The 23,850-nt window shown below is 47.2% G+C and overlaps 1 protein-coding gene across 1 annotated transcript in view; it reads left to right on the top strand.

Moving 5' to 3' along the window:
* The window catches only part of VPS13C (vacuolar protein sorting 13 homolog C), a 2,437,235-nt gene that overhangs the window by 2,062,824 nt on the left and 350,561 nt on the right, over window positions 1-23,850 (top strand). Inside the window, exon 77 of the mRNA XM_086955811.1 lies at window positions 19,276-19,351. Coding sequence (XP_086811937.1) covers window positions 19,276-19,351 — 76 coding nt within the window. The remainder of the gene's footprint in view (window positions 1-19,275; window positions 19,352-23,850) is intronic.

Here is a 23,850-nt window from a genome sequence, read left to right as displayed (position 1 = left end):
CTTGCTGCCAGTATTGGTTTATTCTACTGCAGCTCCAGGCCAGATGCAAAAAGTCAGCCAACTTCTACTCCACATTCGTCACAAAGATCATTATCACTAAGCTTATATCTATACATTTTGAGAGGAGTGTAATAAGTGCTATGTAGAAATTTAAAATGGATAATTTGTGGTCAACTACGTGCAGCCACTTGCTCTGTTTGTATGCAACAATATTCCCATTGTTTATCTGATATTGCAGAGCCAAGCTCTCTTTCCCCCTTTTCACGCGCTTTACAATGATCTAACACATGGTTGGTCTGAATTGTGTGATATAGGGGTGAGATGACATGTGTGGGTGTCTTAAATTGCAATAGTGTGTGTAGCGGAGAGAGTACCGGTGGTTCCATCTGGAATAAGGGTGTGTTTTTCTTAATGCCTTGTCTTTATATCCATGGGAGTGGGTTCTAAATTATTAAAAAATTGTTCTAATGTTCAGAACTTCCCATCTCTACATAAGTCTCCGCAGCATTGTATGTTTGCTTTCCTCATGACTTGCTTGAAATTTGCTTCCTGAATCCCTTTTATAAGTGGGTGATACACCAATGGAAGAAGGGGCGAGTATACCATTGCGGCTTTAAGCATATCAGCTATGCGTCTCCACACATTTATCGTGCATGTTACAGTCGTGGGATCCCTCTCACGGGGTTTGGGTGTAATATGTACCACTCCTATCAGCGGGTTCGGGTCTGTACGCCATTGTTCACTCCCACCTGTGGCATATACTTGGGTTGATGAAATCAGTAACTTGCATATTGAGCTTGTGCACATATATAAAGTATAATTCCCAATTGGGAACATCAAAACCTCATTGAGAATACGGTCTGAGGATTCTTTCCCATTTTTACCTCGGTTGTTTGCCCCCCCATGTCAGCATAATCATTTCAGTTTTCAGGGCAGCAAAGAAATGCCTACCTGGATAATATGGTATATTCAGAAATCAATACAATAACTTAGGAAGAATCAACATTTTTATGAGAGAGGTTCGCCCTGCCAGGGAGAAGGCCAACGAGATCCAGGGTGTAACACAGCCTGTGATATTTGCCAATGTGGTTCTGTAATTAAGGTGCATTAGTTCGGCACGGTCCATCGCGATATGTATCCCACAAATATTTCACGCTAGAATCAGACGATTCTATCGGAAAATGAAGTGGAAAGCGTGTTGCAGCAGCTGTAAGTGGAAAGAGATGAGATTTCCCCCAGTTAATATGCATTCCTGATGCCTCCTGAATATAATGAACTCCTTCAGAATAGGATTTAAATTCTGTTGTGGATCTCTGAGGTATACAGTTACATCGTCTGCATAAAGGGAAATGAGTATGTGTCTCACAGGGCATCTCAATGCTCTTTCTTGATGGTGCTGTCTCAATTTGGTTGCCAGGGGTTCAATGGTGATCGCAAACAATAAGGGAGATAACGGGCATCCCTGCTGTGTGCATCTCGTGGCGGAGATGTCTGTCCATTGATTAGAACTCTGGCTTTTGGGGAGTTGTATAAGAGTTTTATCCACACAAGGAAGCCTATGGGCAGCCCCATGCATTTGAGTACCCCTAATAAGTAATCCCACTCTACTGAATCAAAGGCTTTCATGGCATCTAGGAAGACCGTCACCATTGCCAATCCCTGGTCAATGTTCTGTAGAATGGAGAAGAGGGTACGGAGATTTTGAGACATTGCTCTACCAGGAATAAAACCTGTTTGATCTGGTAGCACCAACTTCTCCTTGAGCAAGTTAAGTCGGTTAGATAATACTTTGGCCAGAATCTTTGCATCATTATTATTATTTTTTTTTTGAAAACCTTTATTTATCAAATGCACATTACACAGCGTCTGCCTACAACCCTTTTGGGCCGGTCGCTATGACAAGCAGTCAAAAAGTATAACACATTATACAGCGGAGAAGGCCGCTTCGAGTTTCATTATGGTGTAGTGCATAAAGCAACAATTAGAGGATATCGAAGGTTCAATTTTGTGATTTTGTCGAAGTTAAACAAACAGAAGAACAAACACAGGGTAGATCAATAGCAAGTTCACAGGAGGGGAGGAAAAACGGGAAACAGTATACAAGGATGGAAGCAAGTCTACTATGGGAGGGGAATGATGAAGGGAGTGTAGAATGGAAAATAATGAAAGGAACGTAAACTATGGGGAGGAGGGAATGGCCTCGGCATAATCAAGTGGTGGGGTACAGATGTCACCCCGGTATGCGTTCCATTGCGCCCAGATCCTATTCCACTTCCTAGGACGACCCCGTGTCACATACATTGTCTTCTCCCGAAACATGCACCAATCCATGTTATCTTTCCAGGCACTGAGCCTAGGTGGTCTGTTGGAGCCCCAGAGCTGTGCTATGTCCCTTTTGGCAACCATGTTGCCCAGGGTGATCCAGAAGGTCTGAGCAGCCGTACAGTCCGTAGGCTCCCACACATTAAGCAGACCGCGCCGTGCCTCGGGAAGCTGGGGGACCCCAGTGACACGCCCCATCACATCATGGACCCTAGACCAGAAAGCAGAGATAACCGGGCATTCCCACAAAATATGAAGAAAGGTACCATCCATACCACAGCCACGTCTACATAATCCATCTGTCGCAAGCCCCATTCGTACCAGACGCATACCAGTCACATAGACGCGGTGGAGGATCTTTCGTTGCACAAAACGGAGCCGAGCCGGAATAGCCACCTCCTCAGGGGAAGAAATAGCCATTTGCCAGTCTTCGTCATCCAGTTCGAGCCCATCCGCCACCCAGGAGGCACGAAGCTTCTCCAGAAGGTCAGCCCTGTTGTTAATGAGTTTTTTATAAATTAAGGAGATCGTACTGTCCGGGACATGTCCATCAAGAATATGATCCTCCAACGGGGACGATTGGGGGATGGCAGTCCCGGGGGGAAAGGCGGAGGATAAAGCATGCCGCACCTGAAGATACCGAAAATACTCCTTATCATCCAATTGATATTCTACCTTTAGGGCCTCAAAGGATTTCACTGTTCCTCTGGCCCAGAGATCCTCCACCTTGCTAATCCCAATCATATCCCATCTATCAAACCCTTTCGTCTGCCACAGGTTGCCCAGCCGTTCAGAATCATACAGCGGGGTCATACGGGTCAATCTGCCGCCCCAACCTGTAGCCTCAGTCGCATCCTTCCAGGCACGCACAGCACATTTCGTAGGACCAGTCAGAAGACGGAGTGGTGACTTCGAGTATAAAGCTCTATTGAAGTTGCCGCCTGGCAACAGGAGTTTATCCAGGGCGAAAGCGGGAGCGGGTTCCGGGGAATACGTCACATGGTTAATTGCACTTAAGTGTGAGGCCCAGTAATATCGTCTGATGTCAGGCAGAGCAATACCGCCATCATACCAGGGGAGTGTAAGTTTAGATAAAGCGATACAGGCACGTCTGTCCCAAATCAATTGCCTCTGCAGGCCTTCAATCTCACGGAAATAGCGAGCGGGGACAGGATCGAAAAAGTTCTGCAAGGCATATAGGAACCTGGGGAGCGACATCATTTTAAAAAGTGCCGCTCATCCCAATGGAGACAAGGGCAATTCACGCCACCGCCGCACATCCTGCTTGAGGCGACGAAGGGGAGCGTAAAGATTACGATCGTATCGCACAGAGGAGTCCATGGAAATAAAAATCCCCAAATATTTAAAACCATCTTCTACCACCTGGATAGGAAACCTGCGGGGCAGCGGAGGCAATACCCCCGCTACGACATAGACACATGACTTAGTCCAGTTGATAACAAGCCCGGAGTTCTTACCAAAGGAAGTGAGAACGTCAAAGAGTACGTTTAAAGACTTCTGGGGTGAGGTGAAATAGAGAAGGATATCGTCGGCATAAAGCGAGACACGATCCTCCAGATCCGGTGCCCACCGGATCCCTTTAATCGAGGGCTCCCATCGAAGCCACGCCGCAAGGGGCTCTAGTGCCAATGCAAAAAGAAGTGGGGAAAGCGGGCACCCCTGACGGGTGCCACGTCCCAATGGAAACGAATCTGAGCCTCTGCCGTTCACCACGACTTGGGCTAACGGTTGTTCGTATAGGAGCCGCACCCATGTAATGAAACTAGGGCCGAAGCCGAACTTGGAAAGGGCCGCCCACAAGTATGGCCACTCTATGGTATCGAAGGCCATTGTAGCATCCAGGGAGGCCACCACTGCAGGCTCAGTGAGAGTTCCAGCTCTCGCGAGAACGCTGTGGAGTCTGCGAAGATTAAGAGCTGTGTTTCGATGGGGTATGAAACCGGACTAATCCGGATGGATCAAGTCACAAATTACAGACAATGGCCGATTAGCCAGGACTTTGGCCAGAATTTTGGGCTCGGCATTGAGTAATGAGATGGGGCGGTAGGAGGTGCAACGGTCACGAGGCTTGCCTTCTTTGTGAATGACCACTATGGTAGCCAAGCGCTGTTCAGACGGAAGGACGCCCGCCTCAAATGCATCCAGAAACATTGTCCACAAGTGAGCTGCCATTTTGTCTGGTCGAAGTTTATAGAGCTCGATAGGCAAACCATTGGGTCCCATCGCTTTACGCGATCGCAAGGACCTGATGGCAAGAGCGATCTCATCCACTGTAATAGGAGCCTCTAGGGCCAATCTATCCTCCTCTGAGACACAGGGAAGTGCGATGTCACGCAATAGTAAACGGGAGTCGGCCTCATCACGGTCACTCACTGAGCTGTAAACTGTTCGGAAATGATCCACGAAACATTCAACAATCTCACCGGGATCAGACACACAATTACCAGTCTCACGGGTGATAACGGGCACCACGCGGTTCATCCTTTCAGCCTTGTCCAGCCACGCCAGGAGTTTGCTAGCCTTGTCACCCACATCATACAAACGGCCCAGCTGATTCACACGCATCACCTTAGCAGCATCAGTCACACAGGCTCTATAATCCGCCTGCTTCAGTTCCAAGGAGTGTAGAAGTGCAGGCGTGTCATCTCCACCCAACTCACTTTCGAGCGTAGTTATTTCGGTCTCAAGGGCCAACACAGCCTCCCTCCTAGCCTTCCTGTCAGCTGCAATAAGGGACAGTGCGGAACCCCGTATAACAGTTTTGAAGGCCTCCCAAAGAACCGTAGGGGAAGCAACCAAACCCACATTCTCATCAAAGTAACAATCGATCGCCTTAATCAAATCCGATCGGAGCCGAGGGTTCCTAAAGTGCCAGGGCGAGACAGGGGGAGCTCTGCTTCCGGAAAGACCTCCCACCAAAACCTCGAGCAGCAAGGGGGAATGGTCAGAAATACCCCTGGGAAGATGTCGGACTTCCCTCACCAAGGATAAGTTAGCAGTCAGCATAAAAAAATAATCAATCCTTGAGAGGCTGCCATGGGCACCAGAGTGGAAAGTGTATTGAGTCTGTGAGGGGTGCAGCGACGGCCAAACATCTACCAACCCGAAGGTTTCCGTCAAGTCAGTCAGCCACATCTGTGACAATGGCAGAACCCTAGGGGGCAGCCGATCACACTCGCCCGACATCACCGAATTGAAATCCCCACCCATGATCAGGAGTCCATCTGGAAGCCCCAGAAGAGTCTTACCAAGGTCAGCATAAGTGGTAGCCTGCAGTCCCAGGGGAACATAAACAGCAACAATTACAATCAGCTTCCCCTCCCATCTCCCCGAGACAGCAGCATAGCGACCCCGATCATCAAGGGTGACATCGTCAATTTCAAGGGCTAAAGAGGATTTCACCATTATACCAACCCCTCGGGAGCCGGATGTAAAACCAGCGTGAGCGACAAGTCGGTAACCTCGACGGTCAAGAGCTTTACAGGCATTACCAATCAAGTGGGTTTCTTGGAGTAGAACAACATCAGGGGAATGACGTCTTATAAATTGCAACACAATACCACGTTTGATCCTATCCCCCAAGCCATTAACGTTCCAGGATAGAACCTTAACGTCAGCCCCCCCCATCCAAGAAAGAGTCCCAGCCCACCCCCTCCCAGAACCTCAAATCACGGATGCACCCAAGCGATACAGTACCATGTGAAAAGAGAAACATAAAACACAAAACATAACCAAGTCCCCACCACCCACCCCCCAACCAAGAACCCGTTACAACACCCCCCACCCTGCACCCCTGCCGACTAAGAAGCCACCCCAAACTGCAGTGTGCCTGTCGCCCCATCTGAATCTACACAAAGAAACCCCTGAGGAGGAAGGAGAAACTACCCCAACCCGCCCCACCCCGGGCATAGAGATGAAGCACATGATATAAGTTACTCTGCAAAGGTTACGATCCAAAATCGGACCTCAGGGCCCAAAGTCATTCCTGCGCCGTTGCGCCTCCGTCCGCGCCTCCGGGGCCTCCGCTCTCGGCGGCGTCCTTTGGCAACGAGTCCAACCAGTCACTGGCACTGTCCGGTTGATCAAAGAAGTAAGCACGGTCCCTGTATTCGATACGTAGACGAGCGGGGAACAGCATCGCATATTTAAGTCCCAAATCTCTCGGGCGGCGTTTCACTCCGAGGAATCCGGAACGTTGCCGTTGTACTTGAGGAGTAAAGTCAGGGTAGATTGAGACGGAGTTGTTGTCGAACTTCAACGGGCCGTGTTTGCGGGCGGCCTGAAGAATGGCGTCCCTGTCCCGAAAGTGAAACAGCCTAGCAATTATAGGCCTCGGGGGTCCCCCCGGCTTAACCTGTCCACCTGGGAAGCGGTATGCACGCTCGACCGCAAAAAACTTACTGAGGCCTGCGGGAGCGAGTTTAGCAACAATTAACTCCTCAACCAGTAAATCGATCGAGGCAGCACCACTGTCCTCCGGCACCCCGACCAGGCGGATGTTGTTTCGTCGGGCCCTGTTGTCGTACTCCTCCATACGTCTAGTTAGCAGGTCCTGCGACGACCGCAGATTCCCAATTTCTGACTGCGCTTTCGCCATATCCGTCCCCAGACTGGAAGCTTTTAGGTGCAATGCCTTGACCCTCTCGTTTGTCTTGGCTAAATCGGCTCGAATAAGGGTAACATCGACCGCCACCGTGTCTATCTTGGACACGATGGCCTCATATTGCTGACCCATATCAGCCTTTAGTCCTGCAATGGCGGCCAGTAGGTCTTGAAGTGACACCTCTGATGAGGCCGTCATGTCCGTCTTTGGGTCCTCCAAACTGCGGCTGGTAGTGCTGGGGGAACCTCTCGGCTGAGTATAGCGATCGATCACATTAGTCTGGACCGATCCCCCACGAGTGGTGACTTTCTTGCGCTTCTCCAGCTCGGGTTTCGTCGCCATGTTGGATTCAGCACCCCACTGGGTCCTCCCGGGTGCGATGGAATGGCAGCGACCTTCCGGACCTCGAAAGTCTAGCTTTACGAAAAAAATCACAGACCACTGAGCCGGCGCTGCGATGGAGACGTGCAGCTGGTTAAACCACCAAAACCAGGAGTGTAGAGTAGGTCCTAGGCAGTCAGTTCAAGGATGGACAAGAAACCGAAAGTGAAAGTGTCACACCATCGGTGGAGCAGATGCCAGGCAGCCGTTGTTGTTGCATTACTGCTCGGCCATCCAAAGCAGCGGAGTCCCCGGTCCCCTCCGGGGCTAGGCCAGAAAGCTTAGGACAACGTAAATATGGTTCCCGAAGTCCGATCTTGGCCCCAAAAAGTACAGCAGCATCAGTAAGAGCAGCACTTCAAAAGCCCGTCAAAGTGACCAGGATAGCAGAAGGATAGATCAATTGTAACAATTGTAACAATATTTATTGAGCGCGGCGCGGGTCTCGGGAGCTCTCTGCTTACGCGACCATCTTGGATGCCCGCGTAGCTCCTCCTCCTTTGCATCATTATTAATGAGAGATAGATGCTATATGAGTCGCATTGATATGCTGGTTTCCCAGGTTTTAGGAGTGAAGTAAAGGCGGCTTTGCGCATAGATCGAGGAAGAGTGCCAGTGTCTAAGGCTTCCTCATTAACAGTTTTTAATATCAGTGCAAGCTGATTCACAAATGCTTTATAAAAATCTATTGGAAGGCCATCTAGGCCAGGCGCTTTGCCTGATTTCATCTGCATTATTACTGTACGTATCTCATCTTCTTCTAGGGGCACTGCAAGAAATTCCCTATGCTGTTTGCAGGTCTAGGGCCATGTCGTTAAGGTAACTATCTAGATCTAGTGACTGCTCCCGTCTGGTATTGTACAATGTAGTATAGTGTGTAGTAAACACTTTGAGTATTTCAGTACTGTCCCTTTGTCTCCTGCCATCCTGGTCTAAGACTTCCAGCACATAACTGGAAAAACAAAGCCTACGTATCTCTTCTGCAAGGCTTTGCCAGAGCTTTCCCCTTCACCATATTTGACGGGCCATAAAATATTTCCCACAAAAGAGTACCACTCTGTCTGCTGTCTCTTTGTACTCCGATAATGTATCCCTAAATTCTTTGTGAAGTGCTCCATTGGTTGACCTGTACATCTGCTCCACCCATTTCCGATCTATCTCCTATGTGTGAAGTGCTCTGCGTATATCTCGAAGAACCCCAGAGCTTTTGGCAATGCAGAAACCCCTAACCGTAACTTTGAAGGCCTCCCAAGCTGTATCTTGTGGTGTAACCGACCCGATGTTGCGCATGAAGAAGTCTGCAAATTCCTGAGCCAGCTCCATTCTAAACACCACGTCTAGCAGTGTTAACGGCATCAGTCTCCAATTTCTGTGGATTGGGTCAGCTCTTAGCCCCACACTTTTCAATCTCTATGTGCAGCTGCTGGCTGCTGTCGCCAAGCGTTGGAACCTGACTATGGTGTCCTACGCTGACGACACGCAGCTGGCGGTTGCAATAAGTGGGGCTTCCGACCTTGAGGCGGCTAGGTTCCGTGAGGGAATCAGCTCAGTGGCCCGTTGGATGAAAGACAATTGCCTGCAATTGAACGCCAAAAAAACCGAGGTGCTCATTGTTGGCAGGCAGAGTCATCTCTGGGGGGGATCATTGGTGGCCATCTGAGCTCGGCCCAACCCCTATCCCTGCCACCGAGGTTAAAAACCTAGGGGTCTGGTTGGATTCTAAACTTAGTTTTGTCTCTCACACTAAGAAAACCGCTGCCACGTGTTACGGGACTCTTCGTAGCCTCAGACCCATTTTTAAATTCTTTGATGCTCCAACGATTTTGTCCAGGTTGGACTACGCGAGTTCCCTTCTGCTGGGAGCTAATCAGGCCGAACTTTCCAGACTTCAACGCGTTCAAAACGCTGCCGCCAGGGCTCTGGTAGGCTTGCCGAGATTCTGTTCGGCCAAGAAAACCATCTATAAACTCCATTGGCTCCCTGTTGCTCAGAGGATTAAGTTTAAGTCTCTTTGCCTTTCGTTTAAAATTCTGAAGTACTCCTCTCCTCAGATCTTGGAGCATTTTATCCCGCCGTCTGTACCCCTGCGGTCTCTAAGATCTTCAGGACTCCATCTGGTCACAGTCCCGCGCTTCAAGAGGGCTAGGGCTGGTGGCCGCTCCTTCAGAGTGCTAGCTGCCAGTCTATGGAACTCTCTTCCTGTCCATATCCGCGCTATTGACGAACTTCTGGTCTTTAGGAAGGCCGTAAAAACCTTCCTTTTTCCTTCGGATTCCTAGAGTTATTATGGTTGTGTCTTTGGTACTGCTTGTGTCCGGCTTTTGTCCATTATAGCTCCGGGACGCCCCTTTGCTGGGGCAGCTGCGTGCTCTACAAATCCGGCTAATAATAATAAATGCTCACCAGTGGGGTCAATGTCAAATGGACCGGTGAGTGATCGGAGCATGTTCTAGCCAAATGTTCTGTTGCATTGATCCAGGGCGCCCCACCCCTTGACACCACCTAGTAATCTAATCTGGCCCAAGAAGAGTGCAGTGTAATGTGTGCCTTCCTTCATATCGGGTTATACGTGTCTCCATGTGTCTACAAGTCTATTTTCAGTCAGCAGGCCTTGTAATAGTTTGTGTCTTTGTATAGTGATGTGGGAGGGGGTTGGACCTATCGTGTTGACGGGTCTAGGGCTGTATTAAAGTCGCCTCCCCAGGTTAAATGGGTAGGCCCAATCGCTGATATTTTCTCCCACAATGTGTTGTAGAAGTCTGGGTCATCAACATTAGGCCCATAACAACTTACCAATGTGATTGTGTTGGACCCCAGTCTTCCCCACATATTGCTGTATCTCCCATGTTGATCCTGAGAGCTTCCCAGACGGGTATATGGAGTGTGCTTTTTGATTAATATCGCTGTCCCTCTAGAGTGTGTAGAATAGGAGGAGAAAACCCTATGCTCCGCTCATTTCCTACGAAAGGAGGGAGTTCCCCAGGGATCTAAGTGGGTCTCTTGTAGCATTATAATCTGGATACGGTGTCTTTCTAAATATGCTAATATCTGCCTACACTTTCGTGGGTCGGCAAGCCCTCTGACATTCCAGGTTATTAGCTGTAATTTCGATTCTGAGGTATCATGTGTCATGGAATGATCTGATGGAATGATCTAAAAGGGACCCAATACCTGTTACTGCCTGTATTGTTTTGTGCATATTGGAACGCTTCAGTGTAATTCGTGTCCTTTCATGCCAAAATTATAAAACAGTTATCTCTACCCACCCACAACAGCATACCAAACATGCTGGTAGCTACCTTCCCCCCCACCCAAACAATCCCCAACTACAAATTTAGAGTACATTTTAACCAATACAGGGGAAACACCCTTAGGGGCACGCTAGTTAGCTCACACGATTTATCCCTTCCCCTCCAAACTGTGGAATATCTATTAGAGAGGGTGGGGAAGGGGAGTAAAGTTTGTTTAGCCAGTCCCAGCTATGCACTTTTCTGCTTGATGTGTCCATTCGCTATTTTGAAGATCTGATCAAGTATATTCAGTTCCATTCGAAAGTCCGGCCTCAATCATGCACCACACCTTCATCGCTCCGCAACAAGGCCAAATGTCCTGTAATCCCGTTTGGAGTTTGGAAGGTACAATGGGCTAACAATCATATTTGCTGCAGGTATATTACTCTGATGCAGGAGATGACGATTGACTCTGAAGGTCCTCAACATTCCGGTGGCATTCTTGCCATGTGGTGCGCTTCAGAAAGTCATCCACTTGTTGCATGTTGGTAAAGAAGTATTGTTTGCCTTGATGCGTAACTCTAAGGCGCGCTGGATACATTAATGAGGATTCAATTTGCGCCTGACGCAGTTTGCGTTTGGCAGGGATGAATTTACGCCTCGCTTCATGCACCATGGTTGTTAAGTCAAGGTAAATCGTGAACTCATTTCCTTCAAGTTGGAGGTGCTTCTTTTCCCGGGTCAATCTTAGTGCCACATCCTGATCTCGATAATTCAACATCCTTGTGATGATTGGACATGGTGTAGCCCCCAGGGGTGGTTTGGGGCCCAAAGAGCGATGAGCCCTTTCTATCACCCCTGTATTCGTGCTCTCCGGGACGCCAATGCGTATATTGTTGCGTCGACTGCGCGCTTCTAAATCTTCATTTTTTGCAGCAATAACTTTGAGCACTTTGTCCATTTGGGTCACTTGTTCATGTACACTGGACACAGTGTCTTCAGCATCTGAAATCCATTGTTCTGTCTCTATGTTGCGTTCCCCTTGTTTTTCTAGTTTATGCACAATAGAGTCCATGCGAGTGTTTATGGAGTCCATCTTGGACTCAATAGAAGTGAGACTGTGTTTCATGGCTAGTAGGAGTACTTTGACTTCATCATCTACTGATTCTTTAATTTTTTCCACTCTTGCATGCTCCGATTCATCTTGATGTGAGTGAGTACGTTCCTTAGTTTCAAATGGTAAATTTAATTCTTTGCCATCTATCTTTCCCATTGTAAAAACAGGAGCTGTTCAACTCTGTGCGCCTATGTGTGAATTTGTGACTTCAAGTCTTACTTCTTTATTGATGATGAAGCACATTGCTTAACCATTGTGCATCAAGTTCTACATGTAGGAAGTTTACCAACAGCAGTGCAAGTAATCTCCAATTTTCAATTTATACTGCAGCATGCCGCCCAGGCCATGATTCGCCAATCTGCCTACCTAGTGAAGCGGCACCTTCCTGTAACGTATAGTCTTTCTTCTATGTTTTTTACATTCTGCTGCACGCTCCATCATTCCACCAGCTGCCACGCTCTATTGTTCCACCAGCTGATTCCTCGCAGAGGAGTGCATCTTCAAACATGTTTATGTTTGAAGATGCATCCCTCGTGAGAGATCTTCCAGTTAGAGCCACAGCTGTTGTTAGTGTGATTAAGCTGTTGGACTATCTGGAAGGCGGTAGCACTCCCGTGTTGATGCTGACTCATATTTGAAATAAAACTTTTTTGGGATTATTTCCTGTTTCTGCTTGCCATCATTTTGGATAACTTCATCTTCTTTACATTTGGCGACGGGGTTTATTTTGAAAAAGAAGAATTTGAGCATCTTCACCTAAATCTTTGGAACGTTACACTGGTCAAAAAGGATCTGAATCTAAAGATTAATTTGTTCTACTTATATTTGAAATAAAACTTCTTTTGGATTATTTCCTGTTTCTGCTTGCCATCATTTTGGATAACTTCATCTTCTTTACACTTCCCCGCCTCACTAGCTGTAGTCTGCACAGTGTTCCGCTAGTGTTCACTGCTATCAAGGAAAGTGGATGTTTCTAGCTGTTTCCAAACTTCGCACCGTAGGCAGTGTATCTGCAAAATGTATTTTTATGCGACAGTTGTTCACTAGTTGCCTGTGCGCACCATTAATGTCCTATCTGTACCACTACCATTCTTAACTGCCTCAAAGTGATGAGTCTCCTGAGGTTGAGGATCACAGGTAATGCTGCCTCTATTTCCTATGCAGTATTTCCTTTGCTGCGCTGCCTCCCAACAGCCTTTATCACCCACAGCTATGTTGGGCTTGCCCTCAGTCACCTCATCCAATTGTTAGGCCTTCCCGCGCAGTCTCTGTGTCATGTGTTAATTATTCCTGGGCCGCATTCGAGTGAGGCATCAGAAAAAAGAATTCAAAAATAAAGAAAATTGTGACCCCTATGGTCCCGTTCTATATCGTGCTGCTGCATCCACCAGTCAATGGTAATTTTCGGTATTTACAGCTTGCGTGCGCTCTCCTAATCGCGGCCTCTCGCTAGGAAGCTGTGCGGCCTTGTTTTAGTGCTCACGCCGAGGCGATGCATAATTATTCCTACCGAAGTCTGTTACCTTGACGTCGCGACCGCGTCTGGGCCAACTGCCATACTAGGGCCTTGTGGCACTCCTCATCAGCGCAAAACCCCTCAATTGCATGGCCAGATCTCCAATGTATCTATCGCCTCTTCTAAGACGCTGCTTGATCATCGCTGAGCAGGATATATAGTCGGATGTTGCTTCCGCGCTGCCGGAGCCTCACCTATGTACGGCCATTTTGCTTATGCGCCACCTAGCGCCCCATGTATCTCGCTTTACATCTAATCTGGAACTGGTTAGACTTACAGTTTTAAAGGGGCTACAGTCTATGTTCAAATGTTGAGCTAAAAGTTGAAAACCACCATGTCCAGATTGCTACTTGTGTGTTATAAATTGAAATGGTAGTTCCTTTGGCAGAGTATTTGAGTGTCAAGATAGGAGATGTTACCTTGATATAGTGCCTTCTCATAATAAACATTTCATTTGACACAGACCGTTTGTTTAAAGATCCTAGAGTTCCGATATCTCCAGTGCGGACATTCTATACTACTGAAATGGTGATCCTCTCTTAATTCTTACACATATTTTACTTGAGTTACCCAATTTACAATCCTCACTACCCTTCTTACGAGATTTGATGGATCCCTTAGCATTTCTTATTTGAGAATCCAAGAAATGGTGTAGAACACAATCCTAGGTTAAACAGCCTCTAACTTTTGGTGTTTGCTGATTCCACATTTTCAATTTTTTTTTTTACCAGCGACTGATTCACTTAATGAATGGGGCATGTTTGAGCGGTCACTTTTACCTTCCTCAAGGAATAACTGATAAACATAATGTGGGAGTTAACCATAGATGAAATTTCATATAAACAATGCCCTGGGAAGTGAATGAGGGCTGAGGGACTGAGACTCCCATAGTTATTCACCATAAATCTTTGTGAGACAATGCAGTCTTTAATATATGAATTGTGTGGTTCAAAGATCTACGACTGTTACCTTACTCAGAGTGCAAGCGGGATTTGTCCTACTACTGCATGCTATTGTATTTTGCTGTAGACAAGTTCTCTCTTGCCTTAATTTCAGAACAAAGTAAAATATTGCTCAATACTGAGATATTTGCAGCCCACATACCTAACAATACAGACATCAGTAGCACCTTCTTAGGAGAACAGTCTGTATGTATTTTACAATTATTTCTTGCTCTTCTCACAGTAGTGTATTTATCAAAAAGATATGAAGAAACATGCTTGTACAAATGACCTCATTTTACCATACTTTCTAAAATAGAATACAGTCCTACAAAAATGAGCTCATCAAAATGGATATATCTTGGCATATTTGAAATAATAGAGTTTTAGTACACCTTTTACCACTAGACATAAGGGACATTTTTTAAAATTATTATAGGGGTGGGGGCTGCCCACCATGGGCATGGCCAAGCCCTCACCCCAAATATATGTGCTGTCACTCTTTCTGCCCCCCGGGGGGGCAGATGGGGGTTATTAGCCCTAATATGCCCCCTACATACCAGGCATATTTTATTAAAAAAAATATAGGGGTGGGGGCTGCCCACCATGGCCATTGCCATGCCTTCACTGCATAAACAAGTCAGACAGTCTTTCTGCCCCCATCCCCCGCCCCCCCCCGGGGGGACAGATGGTGTTGATTACCCTCTATGTGATCTCCTGGCGAGGCAGAAAGCCCACTTGACACCACAGAATAAAAAACAAAAAAAAATATATATATATATATATATATTTAGGAATGGGGGCTGCCAACAATGTAAGTGACTGCTATTCCACATGAAATAAATGTATTGACAATCTTTGTCCTGGCATGGGGGTGGTTACCCCCAATCTGTACCCCAGGAGTGCAGACAGCCCTCTAAACACCAGGAATGTAATTTATGCAGTATTGTTTTTTTTGGGACGGGGTAATCTCTGGTGTGGACCTGTTCTCTTCCACATCCCGGTGCCCAATCTACTTTCGGCCCCACCTGGGATGGGGATAGGGGTACTAATCTCCAATATGCCTCCCGGCGAGGGGGTACAAAAACCCCCTAGACACCAGGGACTATACAATATTTGTTTAAGGGGGGTGGGTGGTGGGGGGGGAGTGGCCCGTGCTCCACTCCTCCGGTGCCCAGTGCTCCACTCCACCGGTGCCCAGTGCTCCACTCCACAGGTACCCAATAGACATGTTGTCTCCTGCCGGATAGGGTTATTCACCCCCAATCTGTACTCCAGGTGGCAGAAAGCCCTCTAACAAGCAGTCCCGGGGTGGCAGAAAGCCCACTAACAAGCAAAAGGATGGACCGGCCTACACTGACATCAAGTCATGCCCTTGCCAGAATGAAGGCAATAGTAGCTTCTGACCCCCCCCACCCACCCCATGGCAGATATTGGGAGCTTGTCCACATTGGAGAGGTTGCTTCAAATCTACCACGTGGGGGTTAGAAAGCCCACTAGTCACTAGTTTTGCATCTGGTGCAAAAGAAAGGGGTGCAAATGTTACACCCTAGCATTTGCCTTACTCCTACCATAAAATGTACAAGCTAGTCTTTCTACCTTCTCCCAGGGGCAGTCAGAAGGTTAGCCCCCAATTTGCCCGGGGGTGGGGGAGCAGAAAGCCCACTAGACACCTGGGATTTTAAAATGGCACCAAACAAAACAAAAGGATGGAGCAGACTACCCTGCCATCAAGTGATACTCCTGCCCATGTGGAGGAAATAGTGTCTTTCTGCTCCCCCTTAGTGAGAAAGGTGGCTTGTCCCAATTTAGGAGGTTGTCCATACCTCCCTCCTGGGGGTAGAAAGCCCACTAAATACCAGAGATTTTGTATTTGGTGCAAAGGAAAGGAGTGCAGGGATCGTACTCAGACATTAGGCCATACTCCCACCTAAAGTGGACAAACCAGTATTCTGGTCTTCCCGGAGTGCAGAGGGAGTTTGTCCCCAATGTGCCCCCGGCAGCAGGAAGCCCACTGGGTGTCAGGGCTTTTTTTTTTAAATATAAAATAATGGGTTGGTTCTGGCCCATCCTAAAATCTTCCCCCGGGCGAGGGGGTAGGAAGCCTACTAGTCACTAGGGATTTTGAATTTGGGTCAAAATAGTAAATAAAAGGGGTGTGGGCATTCGACCCTGCCAAAAAGGGACAACTGCATCTCCCCTGCCCCCTCACCCCCCCCACCTCCTCAGGCAGACAGAAGGTGGTTTGACCCCAATTTGCTACTAGACACCAGGGATTTTTCAAAATGGCGCCAAAAAAAAAGATGGAGTGACCTACCCTAGCATCGTCCCATACCCCTGCTGCCTTAGTGGCAATAATATCTTTCTGACCCCTCGGCAGGAGATAGCAGGCTTGTTCCTGTTGGGGAGGTAGCAGCATATCTGACCCCTGGGAGTACAGAGCCCTCTAGTCCCCAGGGATTTTTCATTTTGGGAAAAAGAAAGGATTGTGGACTTTGCAGTCTGGCATTGGCCATACCCTTACTCCTAAAGGTACAAACCAGTCTCCCCCCACCCCACCACTATCCCTGACAGACAGAACGTTTACCCCCAGAAAGCCCCCTAGACACCAGAAATTTTAAAATGTTGCCAAAACAAACAAAGGATGGGGTGGCTTAACCTGGAATCAAGTCATACCCAGAGCCCCAGAAGGGCAATAGTGTCTTTCTGCCCCCTAGGGTGCAAATAGGAGGCTTATCCCAGGTGGGGAGGGTGCCCAAATCTGCCCCATGAGGTTAGAAAGCCCACTAAACACCAGAGAGTTTGTATTTGGGTAAAAGAAAGGAGTGCAGGAAAGAAACTCAGACATTAGGCCATACTCCCACCCCCAAGGGGATAAACCAGTATTCTGGCCTCCTGGAGTTTGTCCCCAATTTGCCGCTGGGGAGCAGGAAGCATACTGGGCTATTTTTTATATATAAAAGAACAGGGTGGGTCTGGCCATCCTGACATCAAGGCCCAAAGTCACCACTAAATCCTCAACTGTCTTTCTGCTCCTCTGCAGACTAAAACATTCCATCTCAATGGCAAGTGAGAGGACATTTGATTTTTTTTTTGTGTTGTTTTCACTTATGGGCTAGTTGAGTGTGGCTAAACCCTAATATTGTCCCACTTGTCATGGGAATTGCTGTGCTGTGTGGGTTTTGTAGTTTTCTCCAGGGAGCAGCCTACCCAAGCTCAGACATTTTGGAAAGATAGACCTCGAGGACTGTCCATGGTGGTATGTCTTGTATGGATCCTGTGACATTTTCTTACCCACACTGCCCTGCATACCTCAAACTACTTAAAATCATACAAGTTCCTTACATTTCTGTGATACAAGGTTCCGCAGTGCACAGGGATCATCAAAATTCCTACTGGCCAGCATTTCTCCACATGTTCCAATAAAAGCATTACCCTTCTTGTCTAGGTGAGCCTATCATCTTCAAAAGGAAAATACCCCTAAACGTAATACGTTAACTGACCCCAGTCTCAGCCACCACATAGGGAAACCTACCAAATCGACTAATTTTTGAAAACTAGATAACCGGGGAAGTCCAGGGTGGTCTGCTTTGCGTGAATCCCATGAGGTTTTCTTACCCACAATGCATGTACACCTCAAACTGTGTCTAGAATCACACATTTTCCTTGCTTGTATGTGACATAATCTTCCAGAATCCACATGGATTGCTAAAATTTCTATAAACCAGCGTTCCACCCTCTTGTCTTGATAAAAAACGATCTCATTTGCGTGGCTGGGACATGAATGTATCAAACCAGGACCAATGGGGGCGGCATTTTTATCTGTACAAGTGGAGGAATGCTGGGTGGTAGGAATTTTATGGGTTCCTCCTGATTCCGGAAGCTTGCATCACAGAAATGCAAGGAAAATGTGAGATTTTAGCCAAAGTTTGATGTTTGCAGGGTATTATGGGTAAGAAAACCTCTGTGGATTTCATGCAAGGCACACTACTGTGGAATCCCCCGGATGTCTAGTTTTGATAAATGTCTGTGGATGGTAGGTTTTCATGGGAGGTGATTTTGCCAACCTACACAAGTGGCATACCTTGCTTATGTGGAGCCAAGTGGGAATCAGGGTGACACAAAGTGCCTGGATCCCCATAGATTCTGGAACTTCACTGCACAGAAATGTGAGGTCTCTACACATTGGATTTTGTTTGTTCAAGTATCACTTTAGTTATTAATATTTACTTTGTTTTTTTAAAACTGTTTTTGTTTTTTTCTTGTGTTGTGTGTTCACTTTATTACTGTTTTGTGCTGCATACATGCTTTACACATTGCCTGTAAGTTAAGCCTGGCTGCATTTATGCCAAGTTACCAGAGAGTTAAGCACAGATTAATTTAGTGACTTTGGTGGTTCACGATGTCTAGGATTAGGTTTGTTGCCTGTGTGGGGCTTCCACCTCCCCTTCCCCCCAAACCCCCTTTATTCAATATCCCAAGAGATGCATATGCCCTGATACATTTTGTTTTGTACAAAGAATGGATTTAATTTCTCCTATTAAAATGGTCCTACTCCTGTTCTCCAAAGTCCTTTGTTTCTAAAGGACCAGCCTTTCCAAATCCCAATTTAGTACATTAACATGAACTTTGTATATTGTGCTTGTGTGAGTCACATGATGTTTACTAGTGGAAAACCTGTACTGATTCACATTCGTGCCAAGAGTGCTGCACAAACATTTCTGTTGTTCAGTGAGTCCAAGTTGCTTGGCATTTTAATTATAGGAGAAAATAACTAAGTCGGTTCTCTCTAACCTGCATAATCTTTTCTTATATGCTAAAGGCACGAATCAGATTCCAACACTGGAAAACCCCTACTGGCATTTTCAACAAATAAACAACTGAAGACAGGAACCACTAATTATATTTGTATATTCCTCAACTTTATAGGGTGTTTCTGAATATTAGTTGGCAATCTTGATATACTGTAACACAAATAGTATTGAAAATGAATTGTCTCAGAAGAACCTACTAAATGCATGTACATTTTGATAAAAGGTAATCACCTTAAAACAAATACATATAAGCTGAACAGTGCTGTATTATATTTAAGCTATTTATATTTAAACTTAAGTACTGCTTTATTTACATTTATTTTACTGTAGGGAGCAGTTCAAGGCCCTGAAGAATTTGCAGAGGGACTTGTTATCGGAGTGAGAAGTCTGCTTGGTCATACAGTGGGTATGTTACATTTTCTCAGACCATTTGAATTTTATTTTCCAGTCCAATGTCATAATGATACTTTCAAATCAATTGCTATGGTTAAGAATTTGCAGTGTATCTACAAGGTCCTATATCTATTAAGAATCACTGAAGGCTCCCTTCACTGTTATCAATGTGTTCTGTTCATAGTAATCAAAAAGAACATATAGGAGTTTATACTACAAGCATAGTGCTGTGTTTCTAATGTATTTATGCTTATCTCCAGATGTTTTTATTTTTGTAACACAAAATGATGACCTGAACTGAGGTCATGACTAGTGCAACTGCAGTAGGTCTATGTTCTCTGTCATTATTATCAGTAGTATTTTTCTATGCCCCAAAAGAGAGATAAACATTATTAAAGAAGACCAGATACTTGTGACATCCACGAAAATAACAGCATACCGTTTTTAGGTATTGCTGTACCGGTTTTTAGGTCGAGCCTAGACGAAAGCAAAGCGAAGCTGTGCTGTCTAGGTCGACAACTTATGTAATCACTTTCAGGGGAATGTGGACAGCAGACTCTACCTCGTGAGCGCGCACGCCTAGCCCGGCGCCGTGCACGTCCCCTGCCACAGACACACACATGCACACGCAGGCAGGAAGGGCCACACACACATACACACAGACACACGCGCGCACCCCCCCCGCCGCACACACGTAGGAGCGCACCTACACACACGCACGCACACATACAGAGACACCTCTCCCCCCCCCCGCCGCATACACAGAAGCACCCCCGGCCGCCGTGCATACTGTAGCGATACGCAGCCCCCACGTGCTACTGCGAGGCCACCACGGACATTCTACGAGGGTCTGATAACACTCAGGGCTCAGGGCAACAGCAGGGCATGGGCGGAGTCCCTCGCGGGGGACTCGGTTTTTGTTGTGGGCCTCCCGGGCCTCTCAGGGCCGAGGCGGCAGGGCATGGGCGGAGTCCCGCTCGGGGGACTCGATGCACCGGCAATGTGCCCCGACGCCCCTCCTCTCTATTTGGGACTCACCGGGTCGGCTGGCGCTCGGCGGCGGCCTGGTCTCTCCTCCTCCAGCGGGGGCTACCTCTTCTGCACGGGGCCCCCCCGCCATGGCTGGTTTTTGTTGGGTCCCATTGTCAGCGTTTCAGGCAAATTCTCCGGAAAAACAAGAGCTGTGCACGCGCACAGCATTGTGAATGGGAGAGCTGGCCACGCGGCGATTTGCTCTCGCGCACGCTCACGACGCCAGCGTCTGGTAAGTTTCGTTTTCGCTTTTTCTATTTCCTTGTTCACATTGCAAATAGTATTTGGATGTGTTTAATTTTGAAAAATATCCCCAATCTTGTTTTCATTCTTATTCGTGTATTTGCATTTTATCAAGTAGCATTCTGGGATCATTATAAAAAGCTACAGCTATTTACATTTTGCAAACACGTGCACATGTTTTTGGATTCAAATGGCTGTTCGTAATGGAAGCGTAGGTTACACTTCACTATTTCCTTAGAGCGCCCATCCCAGTAGTAAAAGCTTTGCATTCATGAATTGATGCATCGGCCTGGCGAAAGCTTGTTAACAGAGGGGGCGCGGCTTTTGTAGGCGTGAGTACATTATATATATTTTTTTTCCCATTCACACAATGGCATAGCGACAGCTTGTTCCGATTAGTAGCTGTGCGCTCACTTGCGTAATTTAAATTCCAAAGTCACAAAATCGTAGCTGAGCAGTGATCCAATGGCTTGTGTGCGCGTGCATATCCAGGAGTGTCAGCAGGATCATAAACATTTACTAAATGTGTGTGGAATTAAATACAAATTAGAAATTCATCAAGCGTATAATCAGAGCCCAGCTCTCAGTAGGACCCGGTGCTGCTTGACTCTCGGAGGCTGACACCTTTTGTTTTTGTGTAGCGTTTGTGATAATACAATGCGTTCCTGTGCAGTCCTGTGTACAAGCTGCAGCCATAGCAACACGTATGGTATCGCACGTGATGTTTGCGTCACAGTTCCTGCTTTTTTGGGAGACCTTGAATTAAATGCATATTTTTATCCGGTAACAAAATAAACTTTTGGACAGAATCATGTTGTTTGTATGGCCGGAGAAGAGCAGTTTCTATCATCACCAATTGGGGGCTCACAGCCCGTCACCGCCCGTGCTGAAAATCCATCAGCTGTTAAGTTACAGCCTGTCCTGGATCTGACCTGTTACTGTCCATGCGAGGCACTGTGATGTGTATTCATGAGTCCCGCCTCTGCCAGGATCTATTAGGCATATTAAAGACAGCCCCCCCGCCCCCCGCCCCCCGCCCCCCGCCGCTAACTATGGCACACTCGTTAGGTGGAGGACGTTGGACTGATGATGTAATGTGCAAGTTACTGAAAGAGGTAAATCTAGGTTTTTCCCACTAGCCGGCATGAATGACTCACAGCGAACAGCTTCAGGTGAATTTATTTCATTTGGTCGGAGACGGGTCAAAACTATTGATCGTGCAGTAGGTGCAGTTGCACTGGGTCCGGATCTGTTAAAACATAACAAGGAGCTGGGGTAGTCAATTTCCTTGTTACATTGGGTATCATGGCACCCTTGCTACGCCTCTGGTTCGGAGGCCTAGGAGTAGGTGATTCCTGATATCTCTAATGTAGACTTCTTAGATGAGTTTGACAGCTGATCAGTGTTTACATTTTTGACAAGGACAGAGCTGAAAGTTTGATGGAAGGGATTCAGAGGAAGCAAGGATCATTGATCTGAAGGGAAGTCTAGCTCGGGTGGGCTTCGCTGACGGTCTTTCAAGCAGTAAGTATGACTTGGGGTAGGATTGTTGGAGACAGATGATCCTACTTCAGGCCCTTTCATAATCCCGCTCCCGGTCCTATGAAGAACAGTATTCAACAAGCATTTGCAATGCAATAGGTCTCGCATTTATGCGCGTTTAAGCTATTGGCATTGTAAATGACCATACCTTTTATTTATGTTTTATAAACCAAAACGTAAATAAAAGCCATTGTCATTTACAATGCCAATAGCTCAAACTCTCGTAAATGCGAGACCTATTGCATTGCAAATGCTTGTTTTAACGGGTTGCTGCTTTTTGGATCAGTTGTCCATCATTGGCATGGCATTTTGTAAATGGTTACTTTGACCCATTTCTGTTCCCATTGGGTTTTGACGATGGTCTCAAATAGTCTTTATCATAGAATGCAAAAGGAACATGATCTGTAGCTTGTAAATCAGATTCTGTGTTCTTTGAAATATTTACTAACATAATGGTGTTTTGATTGCTGGTATTTGTTTGCTCTATTCATGTTTACAAAAGGCTAGGCTATTTACTAATGACCCTTTACGTTCATTTGTTTTCATTTGCTGCCATGGTAACTTGCTGTTGGATTTATTAGGTCGAGCCTAGGCAAAACGCAGCGCTGCTCTAGGACTGACCCTTAGAAATCTGTCAGCTCTTTTCAAGCACTCGTGCTTGTGGTGGCATCCACCTTGCAATTCCGACACCAATTCACCCCATGCACCTGGCATCCCTGTGTAGGTATCTGGGTTCCCTGGGTATCCACGGGTTGGGTGACTCTCCTTGGTCCAAGTAGTTCCTTCGGGAAGCATCCCAGAACAGTGAAAATCCAACCATGACTTACCCTTTGTTATTTCAGGGACTTCTGACCCGATGTAAACACTCTGCACTCAGGTGACTTGGGGTCCCTAACTACTCGCCTTGGGTAGTTCTGTGCTTCCCCTGGGATCCTCCATCACTTTAGTAACCATTTCACGTTCCACTATTTTAACATATGGTTTGGCTCCCCCATAGGGACCTGTGTATTTTCCTATGGTACTTACCTGTTTGTGAAGTATTTCTTGTGTGTATTTAGTATTTTCCGCTCGGCAAGAGGTCTTACTGTGTGTCCAGCACTTTGGCAGAAAACCGCTACAGGAGTAGCCCTTCACCCTTCACGCTTACTCTGCCCACGGAGGAAGGAGACCAACACCGGCGAGGCCGCAGAGGAGACGAGAGGCGCGGCCCCGGGACTGCGAGGTACAGCGTTAATTCCACCAGCTGTTTCCTCTTCCCGTGTGGGCCGCGCCCCCTCCCAGTGCCCGCCTCCACCAAGGTCCTCATAACCTCTCGCGGCCCCCGCTTCGCGGGAGCCGCTCGGCAAGAGGTCTTACTGTGTGTCCAGCACTTTGGCAGAAAACCGCTACAGGAGTAGCCCTTCACCCTTCACGCTTACTCTACCCACGGAGGAAGGAGACCAACACCGGCGAGGCCGCAGAGGAGGCAAGAGGCGCGGCCCCGGGACTGCGAGGTACAGCGTTAATTCCATCAGCTGTTTCCTCTTCCCGTGTGGGCCGCGCCCCCTCCCAGTGCCCGCCTCCACCAGGTCCTCATAACCTCTCGCGGCCCCCGCTTCGCGGGAGCCGCTCGGCAAGAGGTCTTACTGTGTGTCCAGCACTTTGGCAGAAAACCGATACAGGAGTAGCCCTTCACCCTTCACGCTTACTCTGCCC

Source organism: Lissotriton vulgaris, chromosome 2_1 (genome assembly GCF_964263255.1).
Source record: "Lissotriton vulgaris chromosome 2_1, aLisVul1.2, whole genome shotgun sequence".
Lineage (NCBI taxonomy): Eukaryota > Metazoa > Chordata > Amphibia > Caudata > Salamandridae > Lissotriton > Lissotriton vulgaris.
This window is presented reverse-complemented; position numbering and strand designations above follow the sequence as displayed.